Below are 14,486 nucleotides of genomic sequence, written 5' to 3' on the forward strand. Positions count from 1 at the left end.
TAGAATAGTACAGCACAATGTTGTGCCGACCCTCAAACCCTGCCTCCTATATACCCCCCCCCCCACCTTAAATTCCTCCATATACCTGTCTAATAGTCTCTTAAACTTCACTAGTGTATCTGCCTCCACCACTGACTCAGGCAGTGCATTCCACACACCAACCACTCTCTGAGTGAAAAACCTTCCTCTAATATCCCCCTTGAACTTCCCTCCCCTTAACTTAAAGCCATGTCCTCTTGTAGTGAGCAGTGGTGCCCTGGGGAAGAGGCGCTGGCTGTCCACTCTGTCTATTCCTCTTAATATCTTGTACACCTCTATCATGTCTCCTCTCATCCACCTTCTCTCCAAAGAGTAAAGCCCTAGCTCCCTTAATCTCTGATCATAATCCATACTCTCTAAACCAGGCAGCATCCTGGTAAATCTCCTCTGTACCCTTTCCAATGCTTCCACATCCTTCCTATAGTGAGGCGGCCAGAACTGGACACAGTACTCCAAGTGTATACAAAATACATTAAGGTTTTGGTAATCTCTCTCAAGCTAATCTTTTTGCATTGTTCTCATCCATTAATATGCAGAGATCTATTTGATTAGTTAATAAGGGAGCATCCACAATACTTGCAGGAGAAAACTCCAGAAATTCAGGATCATTTGAAGAAATTCTGAAACATCAAGTTTTATTCTCTACAGGTACATGCATACCCACACAGCAACCATCTAATCAACCCCTTCAGAATTTTAAATGTTTTATTTATTTTTCTGCACTCAGGGAAAATTAGATTAACAGATAAGCCTTAACAAAGGCTTTAATTATGGCAGAATAGGGGCCCAATTAGAGAAAGTGAAATGTATTGGAGGAATGGCGGTTCCAGGCTGAGAGGAATGGGTGATAATTGAGGAAAGTGGAAAGAATTTTTTCTTGGAATGGGTGACAGTAGATCTGAAGGGAAAGTTATGAATTCTTGAGGAGTGGAAACTGTAGATGGTGAGAATAGGGTTGAGGGAGCAAACGAGGGCTTTCATCCACGTACAGACAGGGCATATCAAGAACAGATAAAGCTATTTATTTCAGCAAGCCGAGTCACATTTCACCTTTAAAAGACTAAGTATGAAGTCTGAATTCAACAATAAGCATCAGTAGGATTAGGCCATTTTCATATTGCTTGTTTATTCATCATTCTACTAACAAAGGAGTTAAGCTGAGCTCCATAACTTAACGACAGAAATATAACACTCAACTAGTAATTCGCAAGGCATGGTCTAGTAAAATATTGCTCTGAGAACAAACACCTTACTGTGTAAGCTTTGGGCAGGACATCACATGCAGTTTTGGGTCAATAAAATTTGCTTTTGTACTTAAAAACATCTAGTGAAATAAAAAACTGAAATATTATATACCAGGAACAGAAATAATCTTTGAATATTAATGAATTGTATTATGATTCACAAGCTATTCAAACGAAAAAAGCACTTGAGCATAGATAAAAAGGATTTTAGTTGGAAAAATAACAAGTTACATTTGAAATCACAACTTTTCCTAATAATTCAACTGCAATAAATTTAAACATAATTAACACTAAATTATACATGCATTGGATGAAGACAATGAGACATTTAATCACAGACTATTATGGAAAAAATCCAACATTAAACTAACGTAGGACAAATACCACACTTTGCTGACATGTAATCGCTCAAACCATCCGATTAATTTTGAAAAAGAACATGCCATAGACTTCTAAAATTTCATGTGCATACTGTGTTTAATCCCAGTCAGCAGATTTTACTGATTATGGCAGATTTTCTATAATCTCCTAAAGCTATGCATATTTAAATATTCGGCACATTTCAGATATAAACCTCTTCTTAATTTTACCTCCAACTAGTAGTGTTCTAAAAAGCCATTTGGATAATTGAATATTACAACTGCAACTTATAAAGACAGTAATGACATAGGTGACAACAAAGCTTTGCTCCCAGATGAGCTTAATGCCTTCTATGCTCAGTTTCATTATCAAAGCATGAAGGAACTCCCACGCCCACTATGACCCTGTGATTTCAGTCTCTGAGGCCAACATGACAGACAACATTCTTCAGGAGAGTGAACCCAAGGAAAGCATCTGGCCCAGATGGGGTACCTGGCTGATTACTAAAGACCTGTGCTGGACAACTGGCTGAAGTATTTACCGATATCTTTAACCTCTCACTACTGCAATTTAAGGTGCCTGCCTGCTTCGAGCATGCTTTAATTATACTGGTGCCCAAGAAAAACATGGTAACTTGCCTTATTGACTATCATCATTAGCATCACTGTGATGCAATGCTTTGTGAGGTTGGTGATGAAGCACTTCAACTCCTGACTGAGAAGCAAATTGGATCCGCTCTAATTTGCCTACTGTCATAATAGGTCTCAGCAAATGCTATTTCACTGGCTGTTCACTCATTCCTGCAACATCCGGACAACAAAGATGCATAGATCAAGAAGCTCTTTATCAAATGCAGCTTCAATGCTATCACCCCCTCAATACCTCCTTGTGCAATTGAATCCTTGATTTCCTCACTTGTACACTCCAGTCAGTTCAGATTGATTACAACATCTCCTAGACAATCTCCATTAGCACAGGTGTACCACACGGCTGAGTGCTTGGGCCCCTGCTCTACTTGCTTTATACTATGACAGTGAGGATAAGCACAGCTCCAACGCCATATTCAAGTTTGCTGACACCACCACTGTCATTGGCTGAACTAAAGGTGGTGATGAATCAGCATATGGGAAGCAGACTGAAAATCTGGCTGAGTGGTGCCACAACTACAACCTCTTACTCAATGTCAGCAAGACCAAGGAGCTGATTATTAACTTCAGGAGGACGAAACTAGAAGTCCATGAGCCAGTCCTCATCAGGAGATCAGAGGTGGAGAGGGTCAGTAAATTTCTCACTGTTATCATTTCAGACTGGACCTGTCCTGAGCTCAGCATGCAAGTGCAATAGTGAAGAAAGCACAGCAGCTCTACTTCCTGACACATTTGCAAAGATTCTGTATGACATCTAAAACTTTGATAAACTTCTATAAATGTGTGGTGACTGGTTGCATCATGGCTGGGTATGGAAACACTAATGCCCCTGAAGAAAATCCTACAAAAAGTGGTGGATACAGCCCAGTCCATCACAGGTAAACTATCTCCACCATTGAGCACATGTATATGAAATTGAATTGAATTGACTTTATTTCTTACATCCTTCACATATGAGGGGTAAAAATCTTTACGTTACGTCTCCATCTAAATGTGCAATCATTATAATTTATAATCATTCATAATAAATACGTCAATGTAATATAAAGTACACTCAAGTCAGCGTGAATTCATCAGTCTGATGGCCTGGTGGAAGAAGCTGTCCTGGAGCCTGTCCTGGCTTTTATGCTGAGGTACCACTTCCTGGATGGTAGCAGCTGGAATAGATTGTGGTTGGGAAGGCTTGGGACCCCAACGACCCTACAGGCTCTTTTTACACACCTGTCCTTGTAAATGCCCTGAATCACGGGAAGTTGACAACTACAGATGCGCTGGGCTGTCCGCATCACTCTCTGCAGAGTCCTGCAATTAAGTAAGGTACAGTTCCCATACCAGGCAGTGATGCAGCCAGTCAGTATGCTCCCAACTGTGCCTCTGTAGAAAGTTCTTAGGATTTGGGAGCCCATATCAAACTTCCTCAACCGTTTGAGGTGAAAGAGGCACTGTTGTGCCTTTTTCACCACACCTGGTGTCTACAGAACACGCGAAGTCCTCGGTGATGTGGATGCTGTAAGAACTTGAAGCTGCGAAGTAGCATCCATCATCAGGGATCTCCACCACCCAGGCCATGCTCCCTTCTTGCTGCTGCCAACAGGAAAAAGGTACAGAAGCCTCAGGATCCACAGCACCACATCCAGAAAAAGTTATTACTCCTTAACTATCAGGCTCTTGAATCATTGGGGATAACTTCACTTGCCCATCACAGAACCGTTCCCAGAACCTATGGACTCGTCCATCAGATGTTCTCGATATTTATTTATGATTTTTTTTGTTTGTATTTGCACAGCTTATTTTTTGCACATTAGTTGTTTGGTACGGTATTTCATTGACTATTATGTTTCTTGGACTTACTGAGTAGGTCTGCAAGAAAACAAATCTCAGGCTTGCATATGTGTACTTTGATAATAAACTTACTTTACTTAAACAATCATTTTTCTCTCCTTCAACACAACTCCAATACTGCTCTTAAGAGGAACAGTGTTTGCTTTAATAGTTTTAATTATACAAATTATACTATTATACAATAGTTTTCATACAGCATAGATATTTTTAAAGTTACTTACTCTTCTCTTTCTTGGAACATCTGAATTAATTGACATACTTTTCTTTTTAATTTTTGCCAGATGACCAGTACTCGTGATTCTCTTCCCTGTAAAAGATAGAACTGTTAGTGTCTGAATAGTTTGAAAGGACTTTACTTTTCCCCACACGATTTCAGTGGATACTTGCAATGCCAATTCTAACACAAACACCGTAGTTTCTGTATGCTAAGACGCTTCAACAGTGTTGTGGTTTGGCCACCTGTGTATTTCATGCATTTTAAGCTTAGCTCAACTGTTCATTTCCTCAGTGTTTCAGCAATCTTCATCATTTCCATGGTGAGGTGACCAGTATCAGTACTACTGTCTCAAATAGAATAAATAGACTCTCACACATCCTCTGCTAAGAGATGATTAACCTCTGCTTCGTTTTCCTTTCAGTTGCAAGGTAGAAATCAGGAAAGCCCTGAATGGAAAATTGAGTGTGCCTGGTGTAAATCCTACACAGTACAGATCTGTAAAACTGAAATCCTACTTCATTTTTGCAAGAAACTGAGTGTCACATTCCTTAAGTCAAAGTGACGTCAGTCTTGTACATTTTGATTTGCCAGCTTTGAAAAGATATATTAAATCGCGGTCTTTGTCTACCTTCATATGACAATGCAAAAGCCCCTCGAAGCTGTTTTTAAAAAGTTCACTCGACAGTCAGCTTGTCGTTTGCCTGTTGTCAATCAACACCACAAAACAGAATAACTAATCCCTCATTTTATTGCTATTTACAGCACCCTGCAATCACAGAAGTAGAACATGAAGGCAACATCCTTCATTTTTCCTCTTTTACAGAGTATTTAAACCTTCTGGGCCACAGGCTCAACTTAGAGCATTTACAGTAAAGCTCCTGATTTCCATCATTTGACTGAACAGTTGCCAAGTGACCCAATTACTTTCTACAGGGTAAGCAAGAAAAAGAATGTAACTTCAGGATAGTAATTCTAGTTTAACAAGGTTTTGGACATGCATTTTGGAAGCTTGGATAAAAGGCCTACTGACACAAGCTACTTTCCTAAGAGAACAAATAAAAATGGAACACAATGTAAGCGCTCTAGAATTAATAAAGTTTATCTCCAAAAATCTAAAAAAGAGGGTGGCATGGCTTTACCTAACTTCCGTTTATATTATTGGGCAGCCAATAGACGTTGTGCTACCTTTTGGTCTTTTTTCCATGGCCAACCCGAGTGCCCTAATTGGGTGGCAATGGAGTTGAGCTCCACTAAAGAATTATCTATCTCTGCGCTTCTCGGCTCTGTACTCCCTAGTAGTTTGTCCAGATTAATAGTTAATCCTCTTGTTAAACACACTTTGCGTATATGGGCTCAGTTTAGGAAATTTTATGGTTTCCATGGTTTCTCCTTTTCTAGCCCTATCTTACATAACCACCTTTTTTTACCTACTACGTATGACTCAGCATTCTATGATTGGTATAGGAAGGGCATTAGACATTTTGAAGATCTTTTTATTGATAATCGCTTCGCTTCTTTTCAACAGCTCTCTGCTAAGTTCAATCTGCCCAATGCTCATTTTTTTAGATATCTCCAAATTAGACACTTTATTACTCCTTTAATCCCTAACTTCCCTGAAATGCCTGAAAAAAATGTTATGGACTTATTTATTTCTATTAATCCACTAGGTAAAGGTTTAATATCATTTATTTGTGATAAATTAGCAGCCTTACGATGTGCCCCTGTGGATAAAATTAAAATGGCATGGGAGCATGATTTAAATACCTCCTTATCTGATGAGACTTGGGACTCGATTCTCAAATCGGTTAATTCAACCTCTCTTTGTGCTCGCCATTGCCTTTTACAGTTTAAGATTGTTCATAGAGCCCATATGTCTAAATCTAAATTATCTCGATTTCATCCTAACATCAGTCCGCTTTGTGATAAATGCAAAAGGGGCGAGGCCTCTCTCATTCATATGTACTGGTTTTGTCCTAGCTTGGAGAAATTTTGGAAAGATGTCTTCATAACGTTATCGTATATTCTGAATCACCACCTAGAACCTAACCCTTTAACTGCTTTGTTTGGTTTCTGGGGTGAGACAGATTTACGTCTGAGTTCGACTAAGTGTCGAATATTATCTTTTGCCTCTCTCCTGGCTAGACGTTTAATCCTCCTTAGATGGAGAGATGTTGCCCCGCCCACGCATGCTCAATGGCTTAACGATATTATGGCCTGCTTAGACCTTGAAAAAATTCATTATTCAGTTCTTAATTCGGACTTAAAGTTCCACAAGGTCTGGGGACCTTTTATTGAGTACTTCCATAACCTTCCTCTTGACTAGGGTTTTTTTTCGGTCCCTTGCTTTCAGCTCCTCTTTTTTTGGTAATAGATAGATAGATAGATAGATACTTTATTCATCCCCATGGGGAAATTCAACTTTTTTCCAATGTCCCATACACTAGTTGTAGCATAACTAATTACATACAATACTTAACTCAGTAAAAAAATATTATATGCATCTAAATCACTATCTCAAAAAGCATTAATAATAGCTTTTAAAAAGTTCTTAAGTCCTGGCGGTTGAATTGTAAAGCCTAATGGCATTGGGGAGTATTGACCTCTTCATTCTGTCTGAGGAGCATTGCATCGATAGTAACCTGTCGCTGAAACTGCTTCTCTGTCTCTGGATGGTGCTATGTAGAGGATGTTCAGAGTTATCCATAATTGACCGTAGCCTACTCAGCGCCCTTCGCTCAGCTACCGATGTTAAACTCTCCAGTACTTTGCCCACGACAGAGCCTGCCTTCCTTACCAGCTTATTAAGACGTGAGGCGTCCCTCTTCTTAATGCTTCCTCCCCAACATGCCACCACAAAGAAGAGGGCGCTCTCCACAACTGACCTATAGAACATCTTCAGCATCTCACTACAGACATTGAATGACGCCAACCTTCTAAGGAAGTACAGTCGACTCTGTGCCTTCCTGCACAAGGCATCTGTGTTGGCAGTCCAGTCTAGCTTCTCGTCTAACTGTACTCCCAGATACTTGTAGGTCTTAACCTGCTCCACACATTCTCCATTAATGATCACTGGCTCCATATGAGGCCTAGATCTCCTAAAGTCCACCACCATCTCCTTGGTCTTGGTGATATTGAGACGCAGGTAGTTTGAGTTGCACCATATCACAAAGTCCTGTATCAGTTTCCTATAGGCATGAATATCTTCTGTTGCTAAGTGTATGTACAGTTTTGGGGGTTTGATTGTCCTGATTTATATTCTCTATATTGTGTTGTGGTTGGTCTGGAGTTTTTTTTTGTTGCGGGGCTTGGGGAGGATATTAATTTTACATGTCTTCAATTTGGGTGCTTTCTCAATTATCTTTCTTTGTATCATATTATTATTGTATGTTTATTTTTACACTGTATCAAGGTTCTTCATTTTGATCTGGGTTTTTTTTATCTGTAGTTATGTAGAAAATGTATAAAAAAACTAATAAAAAAAAAATGGAACACAATGATACGAAGCTAGTCAATAATGTCTAGAACAGATCATAAAGTATACCCTGTGGTACATCATTCAATGTCCACTTAATAGCCATGATGTGCAGAATACCAACTGTTCATAACATGTGATACTTATTTTGGAAGTTTATTCCTCTCTGTCAGAAGTTATTGCAGATCTACACCAGGAAGGTACAGTTAGAAATAAAAGCAGCAGCAATTATTGGGGTAATAAGATTAATAAATATCAAAATTGATCTAGGCACGTTGATTAACATACCCCTCCCAGACGATTTTCTTTTCCTCAAGAAATCTTCAGTTGCTTCAAATTTTAATGGTTTCATCTCATTGTGATGAGATAAATTGTAAAGTCGCTTTTTGGATCTGCAATAAAATGTCCTTCATATTATAACTTTAGTGTAAAGTAACAGTTAGCTTTATTAAGTTTGAGGAAAGAAGGCCAAAGCAGGAAAACACATCAATGGTAAAACAAAACCTAGCCAGGGACAGATTATAAAACCATAAATTAATTTGGATTAATTTAGTAACTGCTATCAAAAACAACTGTTTTAAAAATGATTATTAATGTAAGAAAATTTTTATACTATCAAGAATACAAAGCAAAAAGCAAACCAACTAATGAACAAATAATATGTGAATTTCTCATGTATTACAGTAATGGGAAAGTGAAATGGATAAATGCCACTTTAAACTCGTGTTTTTTTTTTAAAGGAGCATTCTAAAATCAGTAAACCTTAAAAATACCCAGATTAAAATTTAAAACTCTTATGTTTGTCACATTAATTTTTTTTGGTCCCAGTGTTTCAGTGAGAATGCACAATTCTCAAATCCATTTAACATGTCCGAATAGAAAATACGATACAAAAAAAATCATACAATCATAACAAACCTTTTTATATTAGATCCTGTGTTATTCAACTCTTCATCAATGTCTTGTAATAAATCCCCACTGCAGCAAACAAAGAGAGTGGGTTATATAGAAACTCTCAAATAACTTGAAAAACATTCAATGAAAAAGGGTTTTTTCCCCTTATATTTATTGTCACAGTACGGGACTCTTGCCCTCATCCACATGTTTTATTACAGCCTCAGTATTTATGCAATGCACAACCAGAAAATGACATGATTGTAGCAGAAAGCTGTATTTCATAATCTTGTCTCTATCTAGTTATTTGTTTCAAAAGGGCAGAAGTTATGATAATAAATTTAAAACTTATGCCAGCAATTTCAATTTTGATGACAAGCTGATTATGTTTCAGCCCTTCTGCCAATGGGAACAAAATAAAATCTTTAGCTGGATTCTTAAAAATTTCAATTTTCCCATCTATCTAAATTTTATCAAAAATTGCCAAGCCAATTTTGAGACCAAGGGTAATGATGAAGGGTTATTTTTGTGATTGGATGGCTGTGACTAGTGGTGCACCACAGGAACTGGAACTTGGTACCCTTGCTATTTATAATGATTTAGACGATCAGTAAATTCACTGATGACATGAAGATTGATGGAGTTGTTGACATGTGGATTGCAGTCTTAGGCTGTTGATACGAAACAGACTGGTAAATGGCAGATGGGAGATGATTCAGTACGCTGGAAGGATTAAGGCGGCTAACATATGCACCATGAAGTGCTAGGGAGCACTGCAGAACCAAAGGACGCTTAAACTTCCTTAAGGGTTGCAGTGCAGGAAAATAAAATGCTTAAGGTGGTCAACTGGTTATTGGGCAGTGAATAGAAAGGCAGGGAGATTTATACTCCAAATTTATGAGACATTGATAAGATCTCAGCTTGAACATTGTGTGCAGTTCTGATCACCATGCTATAAGAAGGATGTGATATTTCTGGAGAGGTTGCAGATGGCATTCACCAGAATACTGCATGGGACAGAACTTTTCCAGACTGTAAAGTTTAGGTTTGCTTTCCCTAGAGCAGAGATATTAAAAGGGTACATAATTGAGGTATAGAATCATGAAGGGTATACAAAGGATAGACTGCGGGAAACATTTATCCTTATTCCTTTATCACGAAGAGAGTGCTAGTAACTCAAATACACTGAGAGGGGTGGTCAAAACAGAGTTACTGACATTTAAGTCTGGACAAGCAGTTGAACTGCCGAAGAATAAAAAGCTATTGCCAAATGCCAAGAGATGAGATTAAAATGGGTGGGTGCTCAGTGGTCAGTGCGGATATGTACAACTAAAATGTCCTAACTCTACATTACATACTGTAACTTGTTACAAGCAAGATCTCCATCTCTAACACCATGGTACAAAATGGACAGAGTAGATGTGGAAAGGCTGTTTCCCTTGGTGGGTGAGTCCAGGACAAGAGGTCACAGTCTTAGAATTAGAGGGTACCCATTTAAAACAGAGATGAGGAGAAATTTTTTTAGCCAGAGGGTCGTGGATTTATGGAATTTGTTGCCACATACAGCTGTGGAGGCCCAATCACTGAGGGTTTTTAAGGAGGAGATTGACAGGTACCTAATTAGTCAGGGTATCAAGGGATATGGGAAAAAGCCGGAAATTGGAACTAGACGGGAGAATACTTTAGCTCATGGTGGAGTGGCGGAGAAGACTCGATGGGCCAAATGGCCTATTCCTGCTCCTTTGTCTTGTGATCTTGTGAAAATAGTGCATTTTATCACAGCTGAAACTGAATTTATTAAAGTACACATGTCACCACATGCAACTCTGAAATTCATTTTCTTATAGACAATCATAATAAAAACAAGAAACAACAGAATCAATGAAAGACTACATCCAACAGGGTGAACAACCAATGTTCCAAAAAAATAACAAACTATACAGATATAAAAAAAGAAAAATATTAATGATAAATACATAAGCAATAAATAAAGAACACAAGATGAGGAGTCGTATGATGGTGCTGGTGATGCCCAGCGACTACTTACTGGCGGCAAAACACAAAACAATGAAAACTATTAAGCATCTTACTAATAACGATCACCGCCAACAATTGTGAGGCGAGTGCTGGCAGAGGCTCAGGTGAGGCATGCTTGAGGCAAGTGGAGGCATGGTGGAGGCAGAGATGGCAGGAGCAAGGGAAGTCCTGATGTTTGATTGATTTAAATGTCAGGCTGAATTAGAAAGGTTGGGTATGGCCGAGTGGTGGCAGCAGGGTCCAGGCCCTGCTCCATGACATTCACCCAGCTGAACCGAGGTTGTGGCCTGCTCTGGCTGCAGTGATTCCTAGCTTCAAGTCTGTGGTCTCATGACATCTGCTCGGTTTGGCGATGAACTGAGGCTCCAGCTACAGAGCTGCCTGGCTTCATGTCTTTCATAAAATTTCAGCTCTGAATGCTAATTGTTTAATTTATTGTTTGCCCGATTTGTATTCACCCCACCCCCACCTCTCCGTGCAATCGAGGTTTGATGGTCTTTTTAAATGGGTTCTTTTGGGGGTTCTTTGTTTTGTAGCCTACTATAAGATTGTACAATGGATACATACTTTGATAATAAATGTACTTTGAACTTTGAAGACTCCTTGAAAATGAGTCAAGCTCAGTGGGAACTGTTCAGTGATGGGGCGGGTGAAGTTGAGTAAAGTTATTCCCTCTGATTCAAGATCTTGATGGTTTAGGCATAATAACTGTTCCAGCCTAGGATTCGGTGACCTAAACTAAACACATTAGAACCATAGAACATTACAGCACAGAAACAGGCCTTTTGCCCCTTCTTGGTTATGCCGAATCATTTTTCTGCCTGGTCCCACTGACCTGCACCTGGACCATATCCCTCCATACACCACTCATCCATGTACCTGTTCAAGTTTTTCTTAAATGTTAAAAGTGAGCCCGCATTCACCACTTCATCTGGCAGCTCATTCCACACTCCTACCACTCTCTGCGTGAAGAAGCCCCCCCCCCCAATGTTCCCTTTAAACTTTTCCCTCTTCACCCTTAACCCATGACCTCTGGGTTTTTTTCTCCCCTAGCACCAGTGGAAAAAGCCTGCTTACATTTACTCTATCTATACCCATCATAATTTTATATACCTCTATCAAGTCTCCTCCCCTCGTTCTTCTACGCTCCAGGGAATAAAGTCCTAACCTATTCAACCTTTCTCTGTAACTGTTTCTCAAGTCCCGGCAACATCCTTGTAAACCTTCTCTGCACTCTTTCAACCTTATTAATATCCTTCCTGTAATTCAGTGACCAAAACTGCACACAATATGCCAAATTCAGCCTTATACAACCTCACCATAACATTCCAACTCTTAATACTCAATACTTTGATTTATAAAGGCCAATGTACCAAAAGCTCTCTTTACTACCCTACCTTATCTACTACCCTATCATTCCTTTAGCTTTCCACATAACCACCTTACATTTGTACTTTTGTCTCCAAATTATTAACCTTTGTGAAGTCAACAACATTGACATTATAACAACAGTTATGAAGATCAATGACTTACTTGTTAATGAATTGTGGAGAATCATTTGAAAATACTCAGATGAGACAGATCTTGTGAATGTGATAAAGCAATGAAGATAGTAATGATGGGCATCTAGGGCATGTAGACATGTGGTTGGATAGGGCAGACTAGGAACAAATACTTGTCAATCCAAGCTGTCACAGTCAAAGACTTCTATACATATACATATTTCTTCATTCCTACTCAACTTTTAAAAACACCCATCACAGGATTTTACTAGCAAAATGCATTAGTCACTGATTTGTCAGAAAATTCCACGTTTTTCATATCTTATTTCATTTTTACCCTTTAACAAGGATGCAGCTTTTGCACTGCTGTGGAACAACCCCAGTATTTAAGGAGTATCGTAAGATTACAGCCATCAGTATGCTTAACTTATTAGAATATAAGAACGGTACATGTGGGTCTTTTGGCCCACAATGTTCTGCCATCTTTCTAACCTAATCAAATCTAATCTAATCCTTCCCTCCTAAAAAACCCACAACTCTTCATTTTCTTTCATCAATGAGCCCATCTAAAAAGGCTTTAATATGTCCCTAATGTATTAGTATCTACCACCAAGCCCAGCGGTGCATTTTAAGTACTTATTACCCTCTGTGTAAAAAAAATCTTACCTCTGACACCTCCCTTAAACTTTTCTCTACTCACCTTAAAAGGATGTCCACTGGTATTTAGCAACTGTCACCCTGAGGAAAAGGCAGTGACTGTACTCTCTATGCCGCTAATAATCTTATACACTTCTCATCCTCCTTCGATAGGCCCTAGCTCGCTCAACCTTTCCTCAAAGTCTTTTAAAGGAGGCTGGTAAATCTCCTCTCCACCTTCTAATGCTTCCACATCTTTCCTATAATGAGGCAACCAGAACTGAAAACAAAATTCCGAGTGTGGTCTAAATAGAGTTTTATAGGGCTGTGACATTACCTCGCAGCCTTTGAACTTAATCCCCTTACCAGCAAAGGCCAACACACTTCTTAACCAGCTTGCATGACAACCTCAAGTGATCTAAGGACTTGGAATCCAAGATCCTTCTGTTGTTGCACACAGATAAGAATTCTGCCATTAACCATGTATTCTGCCTTCAAGTTTGACATTCCAAAGTGAATCACTTCACACTTTTCCAGACTGAATTCCATTTGCTAAGTTTCAGCCCAGCTCTGCATCCTGTCAATGCTCCACTGTAACCTATAACAACCCTCTACACCAGCCTTTCTCAACCTTTTTGCCCTGGAGGAGCCCTTGAAATAATGTGTAGCTCTCAGGGAACCCTGTATAAAAATTATTATATATGCAGCTCACGGTACGTTTGTGTGATCAGTAAGTTGCTGATGTAATAATCTAAAAATGATTGTCAATGCTCTTTTGAATAGAGGATGAATTTTTATCCAAACTTTCTTCAAAAAAAACAGGTAGTTAAGCTTGGCATACCTTTCTTGAAATTAATCTCTTTCTTTCTCTTTCATAAATTTAAAAAAAATCATAAGGCAAACATAATAAATTTCTTTTAAATAACTGGCTTAAGCCAAATGGGATTTAATTTTTCTAAAAAGTAGTCTCGGTAGATTGAAATAAAAGTTGTAAATTGATTTTAGTTAAAAGCTTTACTGTTTGTTTTCAGATTCCATCAGCCATTTAAAATAATCAGCACTTTTATGTGTCATATGGCTGTAATTTGCAGTTAAGTGTCTTCAATTTTGCTGGAGCCATTGCTGCATTTGTAAATTGTTTGCCACAGACTAGGCACAACGGAATAGGGTTAATAAAATATATTTTAAAAATGGCATAGTAAATAACTAAACAAGAAAACTGTAAAAAATACAAACATTTCATAATGCACACACAAAATGCTGGTGGAATGCAGCAGGCCAGGCAGCCTGCTGAGTAGGAAGTAGTACAGTTGATGTTTCGGGCTGAGACCCTTTGTCAGGACTAACTGAAAGAAAAGATAGTAAGAGATTTTAAAGTGGGAGGGGGAGGGGGGGGAGATCCGAAATGATAGGAGAAGACAGGAGGGGGAGGGATGAAGCTAAGAGCTGGAAAGGTGATTGGCAAAAGGGATACACAGCTGGAGAAGGGACAGGATCATGGGACGGGAGGCCTAGGGAGAAAGAAAGGGGGAGGGGAGCACCAGAGGGAGATGGGGAGCACAATCCTGATTGAAAAGTTGCAAAACCTGGGTCTCT

The 14,486-nt window shown here is 39.1% G+C and overlaps 1 protein-coding gene across 1 annotated transcript in view; it reads right to left on the reverse strand.

Moving 5' to 3' along the window:
- Positions 1 to 14,486, reverse strand: part of terf1 (telomeric repeat binding factor (NIMA-interacting) 1) — a 69,641-nt gene that overhangs the window by 5,356 nt on the left and 49,799 nt on the right. The window contains exons 7-9 of the mRNA XM_073040559.1: positions 8,740 to 8,799; positions 8,110 to 8,213; positions 4,354 to 4,439 (exon numbers count right to left, since the gene is read on the reverse strand). Coding sequence (XP_072896660.1) covers positions 4,354 to 4,439; positions 8,110 to 8,213; positions 8,740 to 8,799 — 250 coding nt within the window. The remainder of the gene's footprint in view (positions 1 to 4,353; positions 4,440 to 8,109; positions 8,214 to 8,739; positions 8,800 to 14,486) is intronic.

The sequence above is a fragment of the Hemitrygon akajei genome, chromosome 1 (assembly GCF_048418815.1).
Source record: "Hemitrygon akajei chromosome 1, sHemAka1.3, whole genome shotgun sequence".
Classification (NCBI taxonomy): Eukaryota; Metazoa; Chordata; class Chondrichthyes; order Myliobatiformes; family Dasyatidae; genus Hemitrygon; species Hemitrygon akajei.